The sequence below is a fragment of the Sturnira hondurensis genome, unplaced genomic scaffold, assembly GCF_014824575.4.
Source record: "Sturnira hondurensis isolate 20B ecotype Veracruz unplaced genomic scaffold, ASM1482457v3 Scaffold0011291, whole genome shotgun sequence".
In the NCBI taxonomy this organism is placed as follows: Eukaryota; Metazoa; Chordata; class Mammalia; order Chiroptera; family Phyllostomidae; genus Sturnira; species Sturnira hondurensis.
In genome coordinates, this window is record NW_028083922.1 from 5298901 (window position 1) to 5325812 (window position 26912).

The 26912-nt window shown below is 42.0% G+C and overlaps 1 protein-coding gene across 2 annotated transcripts in view; it reads right to left on the reverse strand.

Annotated features, from left to right (window-relative positions):
- Positions 1 to 25964, reverse strand: part of CD99L2 (CD99 molecule like 2) — a 119874-nt gene extending 93910 nt beyond the window's left edge. The window contains exon 1 of one of the 2 annotated variants that reach the window (XM_037059756.1): positions 25782 to 25964. In XM_037059756.1, the coding sequence (XP_036915651.1) occupies positions 25782 to 25848 (67 nt within the window). In that variant the 5' untranslated portion in view covers positions 25849 to 25964. The remainder of the gene's footprint in view (positions 1 to 25781) is intronic. The other variant, XM_037059757.1, reaches the window with a different exon arrangement.
- Between the last annotated feature and the right edge of the window lie 948 nt (positions 25965 to 26912).

The window sequence follows — 26912 nt, forward strand, 5'->3', positions numbered from 1 at the left end:
TCCACCTGCCCAGCCTCATCTCCTTGTTGGTCCCTTTACAACAATACCCTCAGCCCTCCATTATCCTATTTGATTTTATTCTAACTGTAGTTATTGAGCAGTGCCTTGTGCCAGGGAATGTGCTTAGTGCTAGAAATATAAAGATGAATAGTAACTGGCACCCTACATGCAAGGACCTCACAGTTGCAGCTTCACTTGATATTATTGGTATGGTACAGTATTGAACACATTACATAAACTTGTCATTTCATCATCACTACAGTTCAAGGAGGTAGTTGTGATTCCCCATTTTAAAGATGAAGAAACTGAGGTCAGGAGAGGTTAATTAACTTCCCAGGCTTGCACAACTGCTTTGTGGAATCAGAGTCAGAATATCTAACCAATCCTGATTATTCTTTCCTTGACCTCTCTTTCTGGAGCCTACTACCTTGGTTGGGTAACTCCCACTGTACCTGGCCTTGCTTTTGTGCTGACACCCCTGGCATGACAGTGAGGAATTAGGAGTCTCCAATGGCAGCGAAGACTTCCCAAGAACCTAGTGAGGAGGAAAAGCTAGCTTCAGACCTCTCTCCCTGCTCCTAACTCTCTTTGGATTTGGCTCCTCACTCTTCATATTGGGATGAAGTTCCATGCTGGATACTTCAGGGTACTGGGTTGATGGTGTGTAAGCAGGAAGAAAGACATTAAGAAATAACACACTTAGAAAAATTATCATCAGCCCTACCTGGTATGACTCAGTGGATTGAGTGCTCGCCTGAGAACCAAGTGGTCACTGGTTCGATTCCTAGTCTAGGGCATATGCCTGGGTTGTGGGCCAAGTCCTCAGTGGGGGACGTGTGATAAGCAACCACACACTGATGTTTTTCTCCCTCTCTTTCTCCTTCCCATCCCCTCTCTAAAAAACAAATAAATAAAATCTTTTCTTTTTAAAAAATGATTATCAGAAGAGATTTTAAAAAATTTTTAAAAGATTTTATTTAAATTGTTCTCTGTTTCAATTAGTGTACCCTTCATTTATGACTCAATCTTTTTTATGCTCTTGAGGTCCTCACTAAGTTCCTTGAGCATCACTATAACCAGAGTTTTCAACTCTGCATCTGCTAGATTGCCTACCTTCATTTCATCTAGTTCTTTTTCTAGAGTTTTGATCTGTTTCATTTGGAACATGTTTCTTTGTCTCATTATTTTGGCAGCTTCCCTGTGTTTGTTTCTATGTATTTGGTAGCGTTGCTTCAACTCCATTACTTGCTAGTATGGCCTAATACAGTAGGTGTCCTGTAGGGTCCAGTGCTACAGCCTCCCCTATCACCCAAGCTGGGTACTGGAGGTGCACCCTTCTTGTGGGCAGAGTATACCTTCCTCTTGCAGTTGAGCCTTGGTTGCTGTTGGCAGATCAATGGGAGGGATTTACTCAGGCCAGTCAGCTGCAAGGATTGCCTGTGACCACTGACCACCAACCTCCACCCTCTGTGGAGGAACAGCTGTGCAAGGGGAGGGTGGTGGTGCTCTGACATGGTCTATAGCTGTCCACTGGGTGTGCTGGCCCTGGGGTTTCCTGACGGTGCAGGCCAAGGTCAGCCCCCACCTGTGTTTTGCCCAGGACCACCCTTCCCAAACTATAACACGACTAAAGATGGCCACTACTTGTGCTGGGCTTGGAAATTCCCAGATGAAGCCAAGCTGTGAATTTAGGGTGGCTGCTGCTAGTGCAGGGCCTGGGGCTCACTGAAGCCAGCTGTTGCTTGTTTGAGAGGATTTAAGAAGCTATGGAGTATGAGCCAAGTCCATCCATTCTTATGGAAAATCAGCTTGGGTGGCCCTGTAAGTTGGGGCAGAGTCTCTGGGAATCTCCAGGTAGGTCTAGCAGTGTTAGCCAGGTTGATGGAGTCTCAGATATGGCACCAGCCACCCGACTCTGTTGTGGGAGGGCTCAGAAAAGGGACAATGGCCTCTGTTCACCTTGTTGCCTGACCCTTCAGTTTCTCCCTGTATGCCACTGGTGCCGTTTCAAGCTGCTACCACAGTTCTGGAGCTCAGAGGGATTGAGTCTGAGTAGGTGAGTCCATGTGTGGGTTATTTAAAAGGAACTGCTTGGGGCTCCAGGGCTGGAACTGGAACCCAGGGCTGGGGGGCCTGGTGTGTGGCTAGGACTCTTAACTCCCAAGATATCACTCCTGAACTTTTATCCACCATATGTGGATGTGGGACAGCCTGTTCTGTGTCTTTGCCCCTCCTACCAGTCTGGATGGATATGGTTTCTTTAATTCCATAGTTGTCAGTCCTCCATTCAACTTGATTTTTGATGGTTGCAAGTGATGGGTGTTCTATATTTTAGTTTTAATTTTGATGTGGTTGTGTGAAGAGGTCAGCCATATCTGCCAACGCCACCATCTTGACTGGAAGCTCAAAACGGACTTTAAAACCAACGCTATAACAAAAGACAAAAAGTGATACTACATAATGATAAAGGGATCAATCCAACAAGAGAATATGACCCTTGAAAACATTTATGAACCCAACACAGGAGCACCTAAATATGTAAAGCAAATCTTGATGGACATAAAGAGAGAGATCAATAATAATACAATCACCATAGGGGATTTTTACACCCCACTGACATCAATGGATAGATCATCCAGACAGAAAACTCAACAAGGAAACAGTTGCCTTAAATGACTCACTAGGATCAAATAGATTTGCTATCTTCATAGCATTTCACCCTAGCAGCAGAATATACATTCCTTTCAAGTGCAAATGGAACATTTTCTAGGATAAACCACATGTTAGGACACAAAACAAGTCTCAATATATTTAAGAAGAGTGAAAATGTCAACCATTTCTTCTGATCAAGTGGTATGAAACTAGAAATCAATCACAAGAGAAAATGTGGAAGACACATACACATAGAGGCTAAATAACATGTTATTACAATGAATGGGTTAACAAGGTGATCAAGGAAGAAATCAAGATATCTGGAAAAAAATGAAAATGAGAATACAACAACCTAAAATCTATGAAACACAATGAAACCAGTTCTAAGAGAAATTCATAGCATTACAAGCCTACCTCGAGTAAAAGAAAAAATTTCAAATAAATGATTTAATCTTACATGTAAAGAAATTTTAAAAGAACAACAAACAAAGCCCAAATTGAGTAGAAGAAATAAAATAATAAAGATTAGAGCAGAAGTAAATAAAGTAAAGTCTACAAAAATACAAAACATCAATGAAACCAAACCTGGTTCTTTGAAAAGATGAACAAGATTGATAAACTTTTAATCAGATTCATTGAAAAAAAACAAGAGAGGTCCAAATAAATCAAATTAGAAATGAAAGAGAAGTAACAACTGAGGTCACAGAAATACAAATTGTGTGTGTGTATAGTATATGCCAAAAAAATGGACAAAGTGGAAGAAATGGATAAATTCCTAAAACCATACAAACTCCCAAAACTGAATCAAAAAGAAACACAAAATCTGAACAGACTGATTACAATAAAATTGAAGCAGTTACCAAAAAACTTCCAACAAACAAAAGTCATGGACTCTATGGATTCACAGGGGAATCTTACCAAATGTTCAGAGAAGAACTAACCTCTATCCTTCTCAAACTATTCTAAGCTATACAAAATCAGGGAAGATTTCAAAGTTTATCTAACAAGACCAAATTATTCTAATTCCAAAACAAGATAAAGACACTGTACAAAGAAAGAAAATTACAGGCCAATACTCCTGATGAACACAGATCGAAAAAATCCTCAACATAATTATTAGCAAACCAAATCCAGCAATACAATTAAAAACATCATACCCATGATTAAGTGGGATTTATTCCTGGGATGCAAGATTGGTACAATATCTGCAAATTAACGTGATACACCACATAAACAAAATGAAGGATAAACATTATATGACCATAACAACAGACAGAAAATGCTTTTGACAAATCCAGCACTCATTTATGATAAAAACTCATAGCAAAGCGTGAACAGAGGGACCATACTACCTCATAATAAAGGCCGTACATGAAAAACCTAGAGCCAACATCATATTCAATAGGCAAAAACTACAAGTGTTTCCTCTAAAATCAGGAACAAGACAGGGATGTCTACTTTCACTGCTCTTATTCAACACAGTACTGGAAGTCCTAGCCAAAATGATTCAGTTCAGACAAGAAGAAGAAATAAAAGACATCTAAATTGGAAAGGAAGATGTAACCCTGTCATTATTTGCTGATGACATGATACTGTATATAAACAATCTTAAAGATTCCACCAAAAAAATACCAGAACTCATAAATTCAATAAAGTAGCAGAATACAAAATAAATATTCAGAAAGCTGTTGTATTTTTATATACCAATAATGAATTATCAGAATGGGAAACTGGCCATGAGTGGTGTGGCTCAGCGTGTTGGGCATCATCTTGCAGACCAAGGGATCACGGGTTTGATTCCCAGTCAGGGCACATGCCTGGGTTGCAGGCCAGTTCCCAGCAGGGAACGCACAAGAGGCAACCATACATTGATATTTCTCTCCTTCTCTCGTTCCCTTTCTCTTTTAAGATAAATAAATAAAATCTTTAAAAAAGAAGCATAATTGGTAGGTACAAAATAGACAGTGGGTGTTAAGAATAGCATAGGAAATGGAAAAGCCAAAGAACTTATATGTATGACCCATGGACATGAACTAAAGGGGATATTGCTAGAGGGAAGGGGGGTACCAGTTGGAGGAGGGCAAAGGGGGAAAAACTGGGACAGCTGTAAGATAATAATCATTAAAATATACTTAAAATTTTTAAGTATCAATAAACAAATAAAATTGAAGAACTAAAGGCCTGGCTGGTGTAGCTCAGTGGACTGAGCGCGGGCCTGCGAACCAGAAGATGGTGGTTCGATTCCCAGTCAGGGCACATGCCTGGGTTGCAGGCCAGTTCCCGGCAGGGGCCAGTTCCCAGCAGGGGATGCATGAGAAGCAACCATACATTGATGTTTCGCTTCCTCTCTCCTTCCCTTCCCCTCTAAAGATAAATAAATAAAATATTTTTTTAAAAAAGAACTAAAGAGCTTCCCAGACCAAAAAAAAAGAAAGAAAGAAAAAAAAAGCTGAAGGAGTTTGTTACGACCAAACCAGCATTGCAACAAATGTGAAAAGGCTTGCTTTAAGAAAAAGAAAGAAAACAAAGGAAAATAGTTGAAAAATAGAATGGCAAAAAATACATACCTATCAATAATCACCTTAAATGTTCCAACTAAAAGACAGTAGAGTAGCTGAAGAGATAAGAAAACAAGACCCATATACATGCTATCTCCAAGAGACCCATCTCAGAATAAAAAATTCACACAGACTAAAAGTAAAGGGACAAAAAAAGATGATTCATGCAAATGGAAATGAAAAAAGCTGGGGTAACAATACTTTTATCTGACAGAACAGACTTTAAAATCAAGGCTATACAGTAAGAGACAAAGAAGGACACTACACAATGATAAAGGGAGCAATCCAACAAGAGGATATAACCCTAGAAAACATTTATGCCCCCAACATAGCAGTACCCAAATATGTGAAGCAAATCTTGATGGACATAAAGGGAAAGACTGACAGAAACACAGTTATAGTAGGGGATTTTAACAAACCATTGATCTCGATAGATTGATCTTCCCAACACAAAATCAACAAGAAGACAGTGGTCTTAAACAACCACTAAATCAAATGCCTTTGATATCTTCAGAGAATTTCACCCCAAAGCAGCGAAATATAAGGATTATCTGGAAAAAGTCCAGCCATTGTTAATATAAGGAGAACCATTTGTGTGACATCAATGTAACCTGTCAACCAAGGAGAGTAGACTGGAATGCACATGTGTGAACAATGACGACTTCACTGTACTAGTCAGTGTGGGTGGGAGACACCATTGAGTGAATATGTGTACTATGCTGCCATCGCATTCAAAATGACTGAATGAGTAGAACAACAAATCTGCATCAAATTTTGCATTAAGCTTGAACATTCCTCTGTAGAAGCTATTCAGATGATTCAGAAGGCCACAGCTATGGGCGACTGATGGTTGGCAGCTTCAAGACAATGCACCTGCTCATGCATCATATCATACGCAGAGTGTTTTGGAAAACATCAAATCACCCAGGTGACTCAGACATCCTACATCCCAGATTTGATGCCCTCTGACTTCTGGCTTTTCCCAAAACTAAAATTACCTTTGGAAGGGTAATGGTCTGATTTCAGACCATCAAAGAAATTCAGGAAAACATGATGGGGTGGCTGATAGTGATTGGGAGAACTGTGTGAGGTCTCAAGATGCCTACTTTGAAGGGGACTGAGGTGTCATTGTCCTATGTATAATTTTTCTTGTATCTTCAATAAATGTCTCTATTTTTCATATTACATGGCTGGATACCTTCTGGACAGACTTTGTATATACAATGGTATATTACTTGGCCGTAAACAAATTCTTACCATTTGCAACAGCACTGATGAACCTAGACTGTATTATGCCAAGTGAAATAAGTGTGTCAGAGAAAGACAAATACTATTACTATATTATTTTGCTTATATGTGGAATCTAAAGAATATAAATGAATAAGCAAAATCAAAACAAACTCATATATAGAGAGAACAGAATGACTGTTGCCAGAGGAGAAGAGGTGGGGGACTGTGTGAAAAAGGTGAAGGGATTAAGAAGCACAGATTGGTCATTACAAAATAGTCATGGGGGTGCAAAGTACAGCATAGGGAATATAGTCAATAATATTGTAATAACTATGTTGCCATGTGGGCACCAGAAATATCAGGGGGAACACTTCATATAGTATATGATTGTCTAACCACTATGCTGTACACCTGAAAAATAGTACAAAATAATATTGAATGCAAACTGTAATTGAAAAGTAACAAAAATATAACGGGAAATGATCCCATTTATAATAGGAATATGTACCATTAAGTACTTGGGAATAAGACTAACAAGAAATGTGAAGTATGAACATGACAGAAATTATAAAATGTAAAAAAATATAGAAATAAATAGAGAAACCACATGTTTAGATGGGAAAATTTAGTGCTGTAGGGAAAAAAGCTTGCTTTCTCTCTCCTAAAATCAACCTACTTCATAAATGCAATTCCAAACAAAATTCCTATGAATGTTTTATTTTTAACTTGAAAATTTGACCCTAAAGTAGACATGGATGAAATGCATGGGGAAACAGGAAATTTCAGAAAAGAACAACTAATTTAAGAAAGACCTGCCATATTAGATTGTAAAATTTCTGCATTTTTAAAATCAGAGCAACATCTAAATACATTTTGCAATGTAGTACATGAATGACCCAGGTGCATCAGTGCAGGTGTTCACATATAACCCCAATGTCAATTCAAAGGTATCCAGGACCCACTATTTAAATGTCACTAGTCCAGAAACTTACCAGCATCAATTCTATTTTGTTAGTTCTACATTCCACTATTTCCATCACCTGCTCTCTACTATACTACTCAAGAGGCTCCCTGTATGCATCTTCCCAAATAACTCTATAGTAAAGGGAATCACCCCCTTCCTTCCAGTTGCACAACCCAAAGAGATCACTAGTGTCAATGATTTGAGACCTGCCACTTCAATAATCAACTTAAAAAATGCATTTTTCCTGGTGGCCTTAAGTGAAACCTTTCAGTAGACGAGTGAGGCAAATGGCAGAAACTATACTCTAGTTTGGGAAAATAAAGAGAGAAGAAGAGGAAGAACAGGAAGTGAAGATTTAAAGAAGGAGAGAGATGGGATATTAGCTTAAAACAGAGGCGGGCAGGAGAGATGTTGATGAAGAAAACTTGAGCACATTTTTAGGTGAATGAAAGAATCAAGGAAAAAGAGAAGGTGACAAAGGAAAAGCACAGATGACAAGTGATAGACTTGATTAATAAGATCCCTGTACAATTAGGGGGATGAAACGGGGAGATACATTTATAACAGGAAAAATATACCATAAAACACCTGGACATAAATCTAACAAGAAAAGTGAAATGCCCATTGTGTGTCATGGCAGGGCTAGTGTTAGCTCCAGAGATGTGCTGGTCCCCAGGTTAGAGTCCTATTCCCTCGACAGACTTTCACTCAAGCACATGATCCAATAAGCACATAAAAAGATGTTCAACTTCATTAGTCACCAGGGAAATGAAAATGAAATCCACAGTGAGATACTATTTCACACTCATTAGGATGCTTTTTTTCAAGAAGAGAAAAGAAGTGTCAGAGAATGTGGAGAAATTGGAACCCACATACACAGCTGGTGTGACTATAAAATGAAGCATCTTCGTAAAACAGTATGACGGTTCCTTAAGAAATTAAACACCATGCTACCATATGACCTAGTAATTCCACCCAAGAGAATGGAAAACTCAAGTCCACATAAAAGCCTGTACAAAAAATGTTCATAGCAACATTATTCATCATAGCCAAAGAGTAGAAACAGCCCAAATGGCAATCAACTGATGAATGAATAAATGTGTTATAGCCTTACAAAGGAAAACTATTTGGCCACAAAAAGGCAGTGAAGTACTGATACATGCTACAACATAGATGAACCTTGAAAACATTATGGTGAGGGAAAGATAGCAGGGACAGAAAGCCACATATATTATGACTAGATTTATATGAATAGCAGATTAGTTGTTCTGGGGCAGAAGGAGGAGGAAGTGATTGCTAAAGGGTTAAAGGGCTTCTTTTGGAGGTGATAAAAATGTTCCAAAATTCAGTGGTGGTGATGGTTGTTCAAGTCCAAATATACTAAAAACCAATGAATTGTACACTTTAAGTTGGTGAATTGTATGGTGTTAGGTTGGCCAAAAAGTTCATATGTTTGGGTTGTTTTTTTTCAGTAAAAGACAAGACATATTTTTTCATTCTCAGCAATAAATGTATTGATTTGGATATTTTGAGTATGTTGGCTATCTCTCATGTGGTATAACATTGATTGTTCTCAATCAATGTCTTGATTCGATGGCTATCAACTTCAACTGGTCTACTTGACCACGGAGCATCGTCCAGTGAGAAATCTCCAACACAGAACTTCTCAAACCACTTTTAAAACGTTTGATCAGTCACAGCACCTTCTCCACACACTGCACAAATTCTTTTTTATGTTTCAGTTGCATTTTTACCTTTCTTGAAATAATAAAGCATAATATGCTTTTCAAAAAGTTGTGTGTTCTCTTCCATCTTCAATATTAAAATGGCTACAAAAATTTACCAATTTTGATACATTTTTAAAAAAATGCATGCTGATATGACAGCTGTCACAATATGATCTATCAAAATTGTTTTAAGTCAAGTAAAAGACAACTAAGCACTACTAGAGCCATCTTAAGGAAAAAATCCAAATGAACTTTTTGGCAAACCCAATATACAAGAATGGAATTGTCCTAACATGAGGGAGGAGAAAGGAAATCAATCTGCTATACAAAGGCTTCTACAGTTCAGAGGTAACAGATATAAAGGTCCTATCTGTGACCATGGGCAAGTCCCTGTATGACCTTCTGCCTGTTTTGTCCTTTCCAATTTAGAGGGAAGATTGGGGCCCTCAAAGCAAACTACCTTCACTCTCAAAGAGCCCTCCTTCGTCTTCTGAGGCTACAGCCCCTTTCCTTGAGGACACCATCTCACGACTTCCAACTCATTCCCTTCTAATCATGGAATAAGGTGAAGCTGACTGGCAGTGGCTGGGTTCTTTCTTGATACCCCAAGTCAACCTGTCCTATATCGGCATCAGTGGTCTGGATATTCTCCGAATCCCATACTTGGCCCCTTCACCTCCTTCCTCAGCTCCACCATCCTCCACTCACTTAACTTAGCTAAAGGCAACTCCATCCCCACTCTGGACAAAACATTATGCCATCTTGGAAATCTCACTCTCTGGCCTGACTCTATCTTCCCAGTACTGGCCAGAAGACCTCCTGCTCCAGCAGACCTGCAGAACCTGTTAGGCAGCCCTTTGTCACTCCTTCTGATTCCTCTTGGGGACTTCAACTGACTCCTCCTCCTTTCCCATCTGCTACAGTCCCAAGTCAGTCACTGCAGAGACTCAAGCCAGCACCAGCAATCCCTGTCACAATGTTATGCCCTCTCCCCCTGCCAACCCCCAACTTTAAGAGGAGAACACACTCTCTCGCCACACTATACTGAGAGCATCTTGAAGTAAGACAGTGTCTGAGTCGTATCCTTTGGTGCAACACCACGTAGAATGCCTGACACTCAAGCAGCACATAATTAATGCCTTCTGGAAGAAACTGACTATGCTGAGCAATCCCACAACCTGCCTTGCTGCATTCAGGGGTGGTGCCATGTTGCAGCAGTAGGTCTCATATCCCTCTGGTGACGGACATTGGCACAACTGCCAATTCACAGTGTGTGACTCAAGCCAGGCCCTTGGAGTACCTTAGCAATCAACTTTTCTTTAATCAGCTCCTTTTGTTCCCTGACATTACTCCTTCCAACCTTAACTCTATAGCCAGCTCCCAGCATAAGACATTGCCTCCCCCACCACAGGAAAGACTGAGGCCATCAGGCAGGACCACTACACATGCTGGTCTGGTCACTCTATGTGGATGTGTGATAATAACAGTAACAACAGTTGACATGAATCTAATACCTACTAAGGTCCAAAACTTCTCTCTCCCACCTCTCCCAGCCACCCTGTAATTAGGTACCATCATCCTCAGCCAAATACTATGTACAAAGACATTTACTGAAGTATACTTTATGACAGCAAAGACCTGGAGTCTACCACAATATTCTTCAAAAATCATATATTCAAAATAATTTTAATTACATAAGAAATACTCAATATAAGATTACATACTTTAACAGGATATATATATATATATATATATATATATATATATCAATTTGTGTCTCTAATAATGCCAGAATAGATTATATGAACCAACCTTCCAATTAAAAACAATTAAATGGTTGATTTTAAAAACATGTCCTTAAAAGCACTGAAGAACTGACAAGATGGTATAAAACAGAACATGAGAAAAAGTAAGGCACAGCAGGAAGTCCAGAGAGGTAGGAATCAACAGCTCTGAAGGCATTTATTTGCCAAGCTGGATAAACTTAGTCTTTGGTTTCAGTAACCTTCCAAGACAGGCAAAGGGACTGAAGTCCAGGCCCCAGACTACCTAAATTGAGGACTGTAGTAGAATATCTTCCCACATTAAACTTGGACCCCAAAGGGCTACACCCAGGTGAAATAGTGACTTAGAAACAAGCTTGCCTCTCCCCAAATGAACCTCCAGAGGAGGGCAAGGAAGACTTCTTGGTGCTGGGGGGGGAGCAAGAATTAGACTTATTTTAGATGATACCAGACTAATAACATTCCAAAGCACCTGACAAAAATCAAACACAAATATTCTCTGGAAGAAGGCATACTTCTAGAATTAAAAGAAGTCCTACATACATATTTCAAGAACAATAAACAGTACACAGCCAAAAATAAACAAACACAGGAGTAGATAAAGCATTATGAGTGAGGAGCATAAAAAAAGAACAGAAAAATGAGCCAACACTTGATTAGGCAATTCATAAATGAAGAAATCGAATTGGAGAATACACATATGGAAAGATGCTCAACATCACTGGTAACAAAAGAGATTCAAATGTAACTATAATAGTATAAAATTACACATCCACCACTGGCTAAAATTGTAGTGAAGTCTAACAATACCAACTGCTGCTGGTGAGGCTTTGGAACAACAGAAACATTTACATCACTGACAGAATATAAACTGGTACAACCACTTTGGAATACAGTGTGGCATCACCTGGTAAAACTGAAATACCAGTACTACATAATCCAGAAACTCCACTCCTAGGTAGAACCCTAGAGTAGCAATTTTCAGACTTTTTAACTTTGTTATGTGGGTTATGTCCATTATATTTATCACATTAAAAATTAAAACTGAGTCCTGGCTGGTGTAGCTCAGTGGATTGAGCGTGGGCCTGTGAACCAAAGGATCACAGTTCGATTCCCAGTCAGGGCGCATGCCTGGGTTGCAGGCTGGTTCCCTGCAGGCCAACTCCCAGCAGGGGATGCATGAAAGGCAACCATACATTGATCTTTCTCTCCCTCTCTCCTTCCCCTCTAAAGATAAATAAATAAATAAATAAATAAATAAATAAAATCTTTAAAAAAAAGAAATTAAAACTGAGAAAATTTTAAAACACAAGACAAAAGCATACATTCCATTAGCCATCAGATTAATGATATTACTTGTCAAACCAGCTCTGGAAAACACTATACACTCTTGAGAAGAGTGCAAAAGACAATTAACATCTTAATGTTTGTATAAAAATAGCTCAACCTTGTGGTCTCAGGTTCAACTATGGTCAAGGGTCCCTAGACCATAGTTTAAGAGCCCTGGCTGGTGTGGCTCAGTGGATTGAGTGCTGGCCTGTGAACCAAAGGGTCACCAGTTTGATTCCCAGTTAGGGCACACGTCTGGGTTATGGGCCAGGTCCCCAGTAGAGGGCGGGTGAGAGGCAAGCACACATTGATGTTTCTCTTCCTCTTTCTTCCTCCCTTCTCCTCTCTCTAAAAATAAATAAAATCTTTTTTTAAAAAAAGAACCAGAGCCCTGGAGAAACTTATGCATATTTGCATAACAATATTCATGGCATCACTGCTTAAAACAGTCAAAAACAGGAATCCAAAAAAATGGATTAAGAAGAAACTTGTAGTATATTCAAACAGTGGAATTATGCATAGTAATGAAAATGAATGAAACACAAATACAACAGATAATAAGCAATGTTTTTTGGGGGAGGGGGAAGACAAAACACAAAAGGCTGTAATTCAATTTCTAAAAAGACAGGCCAAACTAAACTATATTATTCAGGACATATATAGGTGGCAGAAATATAAAGTAAAGCAAGAAAATGACTGCATAAAAATCTACCATAATCTGCATAAAAAGCTAGTGGTCACCTCTGGAGGGAGAGAGGGGTTGTGATCAGGAGGGACATACAGAAATCTACTTGGGTGTTTGTCGGCCTGGTCACATCTTTGGCTCAGTTTTCTGTATATTCTTTCTCATTGATTATCAGAAAAATCATAAAACATTTAAAAAGACAAGGTTGCCATGTAAAATTGAAACTAATAAGGATCAAAATAAATGAGATAGCCATCTGTGGACATCTATGCAGATGGTAACTCTCTAAAAGAGATTGATGGTGTGCCTGATCTAACCAGGATGAGCGCAAAGCTCACCAAGGAGCTGAGAGTATATTCCTAGAGTCAACTGGAGCTGTTACCAGCCCACAAAGTCTGACTGTGATCTCATTTACTCCAACATGTCTATCTTGAGGCAATGTGATAATGACTGAAAACTTTAGTGACTCATGAGGAATACTGAAAATTGAAAATGAAATTACAAAGAATATGTCTGTCTTTATAGCATGGTTCTCAACCTGACAAATTATCCCATCTCAAATGCCAATAGTGCCATGGTTGGGAAGCTGCTCAACAGCCTCTATCCAGGAAAAAAGAACGCTCAACTCTCATGACTCCTCTAAGTAGAAACAGTCGGAGGTGGAGAAAGGTAAATCCCAGGCTGCCCTACCTTGATGGGTACCCAAAGCCTTTGAGACCCACACTCTGCAAGTGCATCCAAGGAAGCTATGTGTTGGGCACTATGTTTTCCAGGAGGCCTGCCCCCCTGGAGAAAGCATGTGTGAATAAGGCCAGGTTAAGCTCATAGAACATCAGTGCTAGAAGAACTACCAGTGCCAGCTACTCCATCCCCCTCATTGGAGAGAAAACCCAACAGACGATAACAGCAGCTTGGCATCAAGAGAAGTGAGCAAGGAGCTAAGCTATTAACTGATACAAACAAACATGCATAACAGTGATTATTTCAAAAAGAATCAGAAAGTCAGAGGAGTATGCATCATAACAGAGCTACAGCAGTTAATACTTCCACGAATGAGACACATTTTATCTGGAGCTTGAAAACTCAGTGGATTGGTGTGCCAGTTTTAATCATGGCTAAATAAATATTCTTTGACAGTTTCCCATTGTGAGATGAGATATATGTTCTCAACCTGAATATGGACTATCCTTAAGTGACTCAGCCTATAGGATGCAGTGAAAGTAATGCTGCATAATTGCTGAGGCTAGTTCATAAAAGGCCATGCACTAAGTATATACACCCCACAGGATTGAAAACATACCCAAAGACTTGTACACAAATGTTCCTAGCAGCATTGTGCATGATAGCCAAAGGGTAGGCCTAAATGTCTATTAGCTGATAGACAAAGTGTGATATATAGAATATTCAATCCTAAGAAGGAATGAAACACTGATCCATGCTATAACATGGATGAACCTTGAAAGCATCATGCTAAGTGAAAGAACTCAGACAAAAAAGGTAACATATCATATGATTCCATTTATGTAAAATGTCTAGAACAGACAAATATGTAGAGACAGAAAGCAGATTGTGGTTTCCAGGGGCTGCAGAAAGAGGGAGCAGGGAGTGGCTGCTTCATGGGTATGGGGTTTCTGTTTGGGGTTATGAAAATGTTCTAGAACTATATACTGGTGATGGTCATACAACACTGTGAATATACTTACTGCCATAAAATGTACTGAGTTGCCATACAATGGTTAAAATGGTAACATTTATGCTTTTACCATGATTTTTTTAAAGTTTTAATTTTAAAAAATGAGGTTTCCACATTGTATACTAGAATACTCATGCTTAGAGCCCTAAGGGGGACATGAAGAAATTTGAACACTATGCTATAAGGAAGCCCAAACCACAGGGAGAGACTATGTCTCAGTAGTTCCAGCTGAGCCCATCATTCATGACACATGAGTGAAAAAACTTCCCAATGATTCTAGCCCCTGGCCATTTGAGTATTCCTAACTGAGGCTCTAGACATTGTGAAGCAGGTGGAACGTCCCTGCTGTCTTCCTCTGAATTCTCAACCTACAGAATCTATTAACATAATTAAACAGTTGTTTTAAGCTAGTTTACTTTGGTTGATCACCCAGCAACAAATGACAGAAACAACTTTTAATATGGGAAGGAAGGTAGTAAGGGGATGTCTTCTAGGCAGACAACATTATAGCAGTATAATCCTGGTCCCTTTTTTATGTCACATGGGACAGTTACTTTATACAGTTGCTTCCAGGACTGGACTGGAACTCCTGTCTGGACTGGAGTTCCTTGAGGGTAGGTACAAGCTTTATTCTGCTCTGTTTCTGGCTCAATAACTGCTCATTCATGCATTAGCAGATACATACTGCATGCTACGCCTATTGATGAATATGGGCCATATCAACTTCCCTTGCTCTCTAACTTCCAGCTGGCTTCAGTCCATCTGTTCCCTTAGTGTCTCAGGGGCTTTTTCACAGCACCCAAGACCCAAAGAAATATCCAACAGCTCCACTTACTAAGTAGTTAGCTCATTAATTCCAACCAATTTAATGGTGGTGTCTGAAAGACATCACTGTATTTTCCTCAAAAATTAAAAAGATCCATAGCACCACTGTGAGTTTGCAGCCACTGTGAGTTTTTGCATTGCCATGGGGCTCCTGGGTATATACTTTGAGACCCATGGGTTCAGCCATTGGGAGGCAGAAGCAAAAGACTAGACAATCAGAATACTTGCAAAGTTTATTCTCCTGGCTCCAACCCTCCAGGTTTCTGCAGCTTCCTCCACAAGAGGCCCAGTCCTCTTCTAGCCTCTCCTACAATCCTAGATACTCTGGTTCCAGGGAACCCTCCCTCCTCTTACCCCTTGAAGCCCAGGGTGTTAAACATACCACAGGTTTCTTTAATGGCCAGGGGCTTCACCACCCCTGTTGGTCTCCCTTAACCCTGCCCATATCTTGTACATGGCCATTTGATTAGATGTTCAATTACTATGTTTGAGCGTTCCATTCACTTTCTGCCGAGTCCCTGACTGTGCCAGGTATTGTTCTAGATATTGGTAACAATGCAGACAAAAACAAAGTCCATACCCTCATGGATCCCAAAGTCAAGTGCTAGAGATAGACAGTAAGCAAAGAATCAGGTAGACAGATAATATAAGCATATTCGGGCAAGCTGTTGATAGCAGGGTACTTGCACTACAATTTCAGATACAGTGCGCAGGGATGGCCTCTCCAAGGTGGGGGCGTTTGGGAAAACATGAGTGAGGACACAGACCTACCTGAGGAAAGAACTAGCCAGAGGAGAGGGAAAACACAGAGGTCCCAAGGCAGAGGAGTGCTTAGCGTGCCTGAAGACTGGCAAGCCAGCCCTGAGCAGGAGTAGAAGCTGAGGTCAGAACAGGAGGACAGGCCCTATTCTGTTGGGACTTGTAGGCCACAGTAAGGGTTTAGGTTTTACTTTCATTGCAATTGGAAGCCACAAGAGGGTTCTAAGCAAAAGGACACAGTGTGACTTAGGTCTCTAAAAGACTGTCTGGCGTCTGTGTGGAAACAATTGTAAGGGCAGGAGTAGACTCTGAGACATCCACATGGAAGACATTGCCAGGGCTCCAATGAGAGGATATTGTGGTCCAGCTAAGAGAGGCAACCAGACAGGAGTGAAGAGTTTGGAGTCTAGATGATTCTGAGGGGGCTCACACACAGTCTGGTGACAGATCAGAGGTAGGACATGAGAAAAAAAGCCAGCTCTGGAGGAGTGGCCAGAGCCACTAACAGGATGGGGTTTCCAGTTACTTGGGTGGGAAGAGAGGGTTTGGAGGGAACAAGTAGAAGATCAGATTTGCACAGGGTCCTTTTGAGATGTCTATTAGCAGGAGTAATAGTCAAAATAATTAACCATTTTGCACAGGGCATGAACCTTTTGCTTGCTGGGGTATGGGAAGGTCCGGGGACCCTGGGATAAAGACCAGGATCCATTTAGTTTGTTGGGGTGGGAGGTACAACTGAAGATGAACGATTTCAATAACCTACCCTCCAGCAAGACATGAGACAACCACATGGAGATGTTGAATGTAGGTGCCTGGAGGTCAAGAGACAGCAGAGCTGGGGATAGAAACTGAAGACTCACAAGTATTTAAAGCAATGAGGTGACTAAAAGCACCTGGGGAAGCAAGTATAAGGAAAGAAGCCAACCAAGGACTACACCCAAGGCACTACCACCAGTCCTGAGGTCAGGGAGACGAGTTAAGAGAAGCAAAGGAGTAGTAGTAAAGTGTGTCTTCCTGGAAGCCAACCGGAGAAAGTGCTTCCAGGGGGAGGGTGTGATCAGAGGTGTCATATGACCTGATTTAGCAACACGAAAGATCTCAAAGACTTTGGCCAGCAGCAGTTTCAGGGGAGAGGTAGGGAGCAAAGCGTTGGGAAGGAATTAATGGGAGCCTCAAACTACAGCTCCGCTCAGTATATTGTATTTGACACATAACAGATGAAAACATTGTGTTTGTTGGTTTCTTTTCAGGCATTACTTTAGCTTGTTTTTTGTTTTTGTTTATTTATTTTTTTAGTGGATGACAGAGCCAAATAAATGAACAGTGAAAAAGGAGTCACTCCTGTAAGAGAGTGCAGAATTCTGCAGGAAGCCCAAAGGATACGTAAGCAACTCAATTAGAGTTGCTCCTGGGCCAGTTCCTCCTGAGCTCATTCAGATTCTGGGCCCAGCTCACTAATTGAGCAGCCACTTTCTTTCTGGCCAAGCAAACTGCTACTGGGAACATCCGTCCCTGGATTATCACTAGAACCAAGGAAGCAGGTGGTCCCTTTGCATTCTAGTCCCCTCTAGGGAGCCTAACTTTGCTAATACCTTGACAACACACAGCCTGTTTGCATTAGCAATTAATTGGCTACTGAAACAATTCTGTGAGGCCAAGAAAGCAGAGATAAGACCACTATTCACAGCAAATGGTGGCGCCACACTGGAATGCTGGCCCTGTTAATTCCCTCATCCCAGGCTAGCTGAGGCAGCAATAAAAAGAAGAATGTCAAAATGAGCCCTTCTGTGCCTTAGCACTACTTTGATCAAAATGAGTTCTGCACGCAAAAATGCTTTCTGATGAGGGTACCACCTCTAATTTAGAAAATAACCCCAAAGAGAATAATCCCAAATAGAACCACCTCACGATGCCAGTCATATGTTGAGACTCTCCTTTAAACAGATGTTCACTGTGCAGGGCCACTCCTCTCTGTGGGAGTCAACTATAGCTGTCTTCAACTCTAGTTTTCAAAGTGTTTTTGTTTGTTTTAAGCTACATAACCCTCTGACATCTTATGAGCAGCCCTAGGTAGAAAACTAACAAAAACAGAGATCAAAACTGGTTGAAGCTGGAGAGTATAGGTCCAGGCCAAACATTCCTGCTCTGTTCCTCTCCCAGCCTTGGCCTCCAGAGAGCAGTCACTGCGGCATACTCCTCCTCAGCAAAGGGGCAGGTGTGGCCTCAACAAATAAGAAACCCTCTGCCTGAGGGCTCCAGGCTGCACACTACTTCTCATGAGCAGCCATCAAAACAGGGGTGAGGGAATAGGCCTCTTGGGAGACAGCTAGTGGCCCCCACTGCAGGTGGCTTACAGAAAGGGGTGGACTCTGAAACAGGTGCACACTCTGATCCCCTTGTGAAGCAGTTTAAAATCAAAGCCAAGCTAAGGAAATCTAGCTGCCTTCCAGGGCCCTTTGAGTACTTCTAAATGTTCATTGCTGCACCAAAATCATCACTGCCACCCAATTTTATGAACATTTATTCTAAAATCTTAAACTCAAACAGCAGGATACAAAGTCAATGCTCAGAAATCAAGGCATTTTTGTCCACCATAAATGATACATCAAAAACAGAAGTCAGGAAAACAACCCCATTTGATATAGGAACGAGGAAAATAAACTATCTAAGAATAAACCTAACGAAGGAGGTAAAAGTTCTGTACTCAGAAAACTATACAACACTGAGGAAAGAAATTAAGGAAGACACAAACAAATGGAAGCATGTACCATGTTCGTGTATTAGATGAATTAACATCATCAAAATGCCCATACTACCCAAAGCAATTTATAGATTCAATGAATCTATAAATCCCTATTCAAGTACCAATGATACATTTCACAGATATTGAACAAATATGTCAAATATTTATATACAACCATAAACAACCCCGAACAGCTGCAGCAATTTTGAGAAAGAAGAACAAAGTAGAATGTACCACAATACCTGATATCAAACTGTATTACAAGACCACTGTAATCAAAACAGACTGGTACTGGCATAAAAACAGACACATAGACCAATGGAACAGAATAGAGAGCCCAGAAATAAACCCAGATCTTTATGGTCAATTAATATTTGACAAAGGAGGCAGCAGTATAAAACGGAGTAAAAATAGCCTCTCCAGCAAATGGTGTTGGGAGATCTGGACAGCTACATACAAAAAAAAAAATGAAACTCAACCACCAACCTACTCTCTACACAAAAATAAATTCAAGGTAGATAAAAGACTGAAATATAAGTTGTGACACAGTAAAAGCCCTAGAGGAGAACATAGGCAGGAAAATCTCAGATATTCCACACAGCAATATTTTCACTGATATGTCACCTAAAGCAAGGGAGATAAAGGAAAGAATAAACAAATGGGATCTCATCAAAATAGAAAGCTTCTGCACATCTAAAGAAAACAGCATTAAAATAAAAAGAGAACCAACCATAAGGGAAAACATATTTGCCAATGATATCTCAGACAAGGGTTTGATCTCCAAAATATATAAAGAACTCACATGACTCCACTACAGAAAGACAAAAACCCAATTAAAAAATGGGCAAAAGACTTGAACAGACACTTCTCCAAGGAGGACATACAGAGGGCCCAGAGACACATTTAAAGATGCTCAATATCACTAGCCATCAGAGAGACACAAATTAAAACCACAATGAGATACCACTTCACACCAGTCAGAATGGCATCATAAACAAATCAACAAACAGCAAGTGTTGGAGAGGTTGTGGAGAAAAGGGAACCCTCGTGTACTCACTGTTGGTGGGAATGCAGACAGATGCAGTCACTGTGGAAAACAGTATGGAATTTCCTCAGAAAACTAAAAATGAAACTGCCTTTCCACCTGATAATTTCATTGCTGAGATTATATCCTAAGAACCCTGAAATACCAATCCAAAAGAACCTATGCACCCCAATGTTCATAGCAGCACAATTTACAATAGCCAAGTGCTGGAAGCAACCTACATGCCCATCAGTAAATGAATGGATCAAAAAACAATGGTACATTTACACAATGGAATACTATGCAGCAGAAAGGAAAAAGGAGCTCCTACCCTTTGTGACAGCATGGATGGAACTGGAGAGCATCATATGTTAAATAAGGTAGGTGGTGAAAGACAAATACCATACGACCTCACCTTTAAGTGGAACCTAAACAAAGCAAACAAGCAAGCAAAATATAACCAGAGAAACTGAAATTAAGAACAATCTGACAGTAACCAGAGGGGAGGTAGGAGGGGAAAATGGGAGGCAAGGGGGCAAGTGTTTTCAGGAACATTACAAAGGACACATGGACAAAACGAAGTGCGGTGGAATCAGGAGAGGGAGGTGGGGATGGCTGCGGTGGGGGGAATGGTGGTGGGAAAATGCAGACACTTGTACTTGAACAACAATAAAAAATTAAAAATTAAAATAAAATAAAACCTTGAACTCAGCATATTGTGGTTGATTTAAATTGGCAAATGTGAAGAAACATCACAAGCTAGTTTTTTCACAAGAATGAAGAGGACAGTAATATCTACTCCTCAGCTTCTCTATTAGCTTCCTTTTGCTGCTATAACAAATTTAATGATTTAAAACAACACATTTCTATCTTACAGTTCTGGGGGTCAGAAGCTCCACATGGTCTCGCTGGGCTAAATTCAAGGTGTGGGCAGGGCTGCATTCTTTCTGGAAGCTCCAGAGAGTGTTCCCATGCTTTTTGCAGCTTCCAGACTAGAGTTGTGTGTGCTTTCCTTGACTGGAGGCCTCTTCCACTTTCAGAGCCAGCAAAGACCAGACAAACCTTTCTTGCATAGAATCACTGATCCTGACTCCACTACCTTCCTCTTCCATACTTAAAGGGCCCTATTCTCTAATTGGCCAGAATAACTCAGGAGAATCTTATTTTAATGCCACCTGCTACCTTAACTTCCCTTTATCATGTAACCTAACATGGCTATAGTTTCCAGAGATGAGGGCATGGACATCTCTGGGGGCCATTATTACTATTATTATTATCCCCACCTGCCTCCATGTGGCACCTGCATGAAAGACTTTCCTGCACATTTGTTAGGTGTTAAGGATGACTTTAAGCTTTTACATGCAAACTAAGATAGGCTAGTCAGGGACCCGTGACCAAGCTTCAAGGAGGTCCAAGCCTTGGTTAGGGGGCAGGAACCCCTGCAGTCAGGCCTCCACAGGCATGCCAAGAGCAGCAAAAGAATACATGCTGAAATGTATGACCAGGGCAGAAAAGGAGGAGACAGGCACCAGGGAAAGCACCAAAAGAAGTGGGGAAAGAACCCAGAACAGGAAAGTCAGTGCACCTGGAAGGTATCTCCCCTGAATTCACAAAAATCAAAACGACCTCTTCTCCACACTCCCCTCTTAGCAGTCAAACTATTTCTTTGTCATCTCTACAGGTGGCAGCTACAGGCCCTTCCTCAGTGCCTACTGGCACTGACTCTTGGGTGATTTCTGTACTGTTGTTTCAAAAACTCACATATTTTATTAGTTACCTGGTGTCCAAAATGACGGAGGGGACAGGGATTTGACCTGTGACAACGAGGAAAGAGCCAAAACCAAAACAGATGAGACTTAAAGGCAAACAGTTCCTAGACCATTTTGGTCCAATGTAATGACTGACTGGGGCACATAATGGCAACCCTGAGCCATCCAGAAAAGGGAAGATTCCTCCCTCTGCCCAGTATGTTCCTTTCCAGGAAGCAATTCCAGAACTCAGGCAAGTGGGATTAAGCAGCTCTGGCCAAACCTGCAGGTGGCTCTGTGGCCCATCAGCTCATATCCAATAAATAGTCCAAGTCAGCCTACAAGGCTTCTGCATGGATCCCAGCCTGGCATCTCAGTGCCATCAGCTCTCAGGGTCCAATCTGCTTTGCTTTCTTCCCTGCCCAAACAAGTCCAAGGGCTCTTGAAAACCAATCCAAACTCAGGCGTTACATGCTGCCATCTCCTTCATTTGTTCTGCTTTAACTATAGTGATTTTTGTAATGGAAATATAATTCACATACCATAAAACCCACCCTTTTAAAGTGTATAATTCAGTAGCTCTTAGTACATTCACAAGGTTGTGCAACCATCACCTGTATCCAGTTCAGAACATTTCCATTCCCCACAAGGAAATCATGTACCTGTTAAGCAGTCACTACCCAATCCCCTCAGTTCCTGCCAAACACTGATAAGTGATCAGTATGGATTTGCCAACTAGACATTTTATATAAGTGAGACCATTGTGTCTGGCTGCTTTCACTTAGCATAATGTTTTCAATGTTGGCACTGTGTATTTTTTAAATGTGGCTTGGCATGTCTTAGGTAATGTGAATAATTACTAACATAAAGCTCACTTAGATCCAGGTGCTCTGCTAAGCACTTATCCATTGCACCCATGTAATACTAATAACAATCTCATGAGATGGACGGTGTGGTTATCACCATTTTACATAGGAGGAAACCAAGGCACTGAGCAGTTAAGTGACTTGCCCCATGTTGTGGTAGCACTGGGCAGGCTTGCTCCAAAGCCTGAACCCTCCCTTTGTCAGCTGGGATACCTCTTTAAAGGGAGCAGGCACTCTCATCACACTTATTCTCTACCACTTCTCACATTTCTAAAACCTACCTCATCCCTGCAAGTATTGGCATTCATGCCCCTGCTTTGGTTATTCAGATAAACCTGCATTGAAGTCCTAAACCTCAATGGACCACAGGTCTTTCATCTGAGATGTGGTACACCACTCAGTTATTTTCAAGGTTGTAGGCAAATGGCCATTATAGACCTCAGGAGAGGAGAGGAATCACCATGGCAACCTTTCAGGGCAGTTATGATGGGGACAGTGTGTGAAGCACTGGAGGGCCTGCAGCATAGAAGACACTGGGGAAATGGAGCCCTTGTTATAATTACTATCCACCTGCACCACTGAGCTGCTCCTCCCTGCTGCTCAAAAGAACAACTTTCGATTTCTGTAGGTACATATAGACTTACAGACCTGTCCTGTTTTCAGAACTAGTAAAATACACAGTGGACTAAAAACCCATCTATAACTGGAACAGGGATGACTTATCAACAACCCTTTTCAACTCCTGGGAGCCTAAGGTCTGTTTCAACTTGCCAGCATCTGGAGGCATCTCACAAATCATGCTTTGAGGTTGTATGTGCATTCTGAGGCCTGCTGGACTTTCCTGGTCACATCTCACTGCTAAGGACCTGGACGAGAATGAAGTGGTTCTTGGGCAGGCTCACCCTATCTACCACTTCAGGGCTCCGGGAGAACCAGCAACTACCTAACTTAGCACTTACTTTGTATTTGTTCACTTTGGCACAGCCGCTCTGAAACTGTAACTGCCCACATACCCAGAGGAAGACCATCAATGCAAAACCCATATTGATCACTATATTTTGCATGAAAGATCCAGAAAACTGGGTTCCTACCTTGAAACAAAAGATTCTTCTGGTTCAGCTTTCTTAAATAAAAATTTAAAAATGGCCACTGGGTGGCAGCCTTATCTGGATGGGATCCTGGTGCTCTCACTTCCAAGCTATTCTACTAGGGAGCCCCTCAACTGGAAGGCGAGGATAATATCCAATCAGCAAAATTGTTGGGGCAATTAAAATAAGTGTGAAGCACCTGACACACAGCAAGCACTCAGGAGTTGGTGGCTGGTGATAGATCTGAGAATGACACTTGCCTGTTCCCCTCCAGAAACCTCTGTGAGTTGTTAGGTGTTACACGGATGAGCAAACTGACCAAGGTTCAGAGAAATTTCCCAAGGCCACTGAGTCAATAAGCAATAGAAGGAGGGCAGCCTACAGGAGTAAGGGCATATATATGTTCAGTGCTTGAAAGCAAGGACTGTGGAATCAGAGAAGCTCAGGATCAAATCTTAGCTTTGCCACTTGAAGCAAGTTACTTCACCTCTCTGTTCCTCCATTTACACATCTGTAAAATGGTTTCACTGGTTCACAGTTTCTTCTACCACCTTCTAAATCACACAGTATAATGCATGATAGTGAAAACTGAGACTTAATCATTTATATTCCTCACCTTCTCAATGTATATAGTATGTTGAGGACTTTCAGAAGATAGCCTTGAGAAAAATATCATTTTTCTAACTTTTTTTGTGCTTCCACATTCAAATTTTTCACATCATTAGATGCAAGTCAATTAAATGATTATACTTTCCCACAAATGAAAACACACAAAATTAAAATTTTAACCTCAAAAGGAAAAATAAAACAGAAAATTCCACAACCTTGTAACTTGCTTTATTTTTATTCATAGCACTAACAATAGCCTATAACAGACTGCCATGTTTGTACTTTCCATCCCCACCCCCTACCACCAGGACATCAGCTCCATGAACACCGAGTCTCAGTTCTGTCCACTGCTGCACCACCAGTGTCTAGAACAGAGCCTGGCACCTTTGTGGAATGTTATGCCAACTCCAGGAGTGTTGCCCACACGAGGAACATTTCTGCATCTTTTGCAAAACTGCCTTGGCTAGCACTGTCTACTGTTTTCCAGTGCCCCTTATATGTAACATAAATCTCACCAGAAGTCGATACTAGAACAAACTTTTAGTTTTGCTGATCTCACTTGTTTTTCATGAGCTGAATTTGCCTTTATTGTCAGGAAGTTCAAAGCACAAGGCTGTGCTCAACTGCAGTGTTTTCCTTAACCTCCCCCCCCCCTTTTTTGGATGTGAACATGAGATATAAATAACTGTAAGAAGATCCTGCCAGTACCCATGGGAGACCCTATTTTTAACCACAGACTGCATTTATTCCAAGAAAATGCCTCTCAAACTGGAATGCTAACTACTCGGGGATCTAGTTAAAATGAAAAATGTGGCTCAGTAGGTCAGGGGCTAGACCGAGATGCTGCACTCCTAACAAGTACCAGGTGATGCTGCACAGGCCCTGGACTGCACCTTGAGTAGCCAGGATCTAAGAAACTTGCTTTCTTGATTCAGCAGAATTTCTCTCTCCTTGACCTTGGCAAAATATCATCAATGTCTCAAAAACTAGAGCGGTCACCAGAAGCACCTTGTGAGCTGGTTAGACCTACAAGTCTCCATCCCTGCAGAGATCCTGACAAAAGGGATAGGAATGCACCCAGGAAGCTCTCCAGGTGCTTCTGTCTCAGGTGGCCTAGAAACACATTTGGAGAAGCCCTGCTAAGGGGAATGAGTGCTCACTTAAAGGTTTCCCAAAAGCTATCCCCTGGGAGCAGCAGTTGTCACCGGTGGCGACAACTCCTTCAGGATTTTAAGAGGATACTATCGCGCTGTTTCCAGCCCAGCACCTGGAGGGGTCCTGGGCCCTCTTCTCTTGCTACCTGGATCCCGGCAGGGTCAGCCCCCCACAGGCCAGGGGCTCCCACCCCAGCCCACCACCTGCCATCTGTCTCCAGCACAGGCCCGTGTGGCAGGCACAGAGCCGCAAATGCCCAAGACGGGGCCTCCAGTGCACCAAGCCCCTGCCTCGCGGGCCCCCAGTAGTGGGAGGATTCCCCCCACGCTCTGCTCGCCTTACCTCTCTGGACCAGAGTGACCAAGGAAAAAGCTAGGTATAAGACGAACACCAAACGCCCGGCCACCATAGCTGGGAGAGGATGGAGGGGAGCCAGAGGAGCACAGTTTGCGCGAGAGCACCCCAGAGGAAGGTCCAGACAGGGACGGGAAAGAGGAGGAGTATCAGGAGGAGGAGGAGCCCTGCTGCCCATGCAGGACCCGCCCAGAGCTAGCGAGAGCACGAATACCGGAAGGGTAGAAAAGGGTGCGCATGAGCATTGGCACGCTGCGTTGAGCCATCGCCAGAGGCGTGAGGGGACTGGATGCGCCAGCTGTCTCTGTGCGTGGGGGGCGGGGCCTGAGGGCGTCCAGCAGGTGGGGTCGTGTGGGTTGAGTCTAGTTTGAGCACTCCCCCGAGGCCTGCAAGGCTTCATCCCACCCAGCTCTAGAGATAGAAGTCTCAGAGGTGGACCTTGCTGACCCGCAGCAGTGAGTCAACAGTAGCAGAGAAGCCAGAGGTGCAAAAGGCGAGAGTGTGCGGCGATTTCCACCCAGTGCGCCAGACTCCCGGGCAGTAGCAGGATCCAGGACTGTGCACAGGCCAGGTGTGGTCAGCCAGCCCTGTGACTCTTGGACAGAGCTCCTCCCCTTATGGCCTTGGTGTCATCATGGTAAAAGAGTCTTCCCGAGAGACCCCTTCAGGACAGCACCCACCTTTGTGCCTCTGTGGCAGTGGCCGAGCTTGGTTATTCAGAACTGCTGGCTGCCCGCCCAGTCGCCGATCCCTGCAGGAAACTGTAGTGGAATCCTGTCCAGAGATTACATAAAAGGGCCGTTCTCGTGTTTGGCCACAGTTAGCAAACAGTGACATGTCCTGAAGAAATGAGCCCAAGGCCAGGGTGCCTGGGCAGGCCAGAGGGAAGAGGAAGAGGGGAACATCCTAAGCTGGAGAGCTGTGGGCCCAGGGGTCGAAGGGTGAGGCGGTCCCAAAGCTTTGATGAATGTACTGAGAGCACATGTTCACATCTGTGGAGTGGATCTGTAAACGTGCTCACTGACAGATAAATGTGCTGCAGTCCTCTTCCATGAACCCCTGCAAATGGAGTCCATCTCCCTGACCAGGCAAGATCAGATTGGTACCCTACCCTGAACA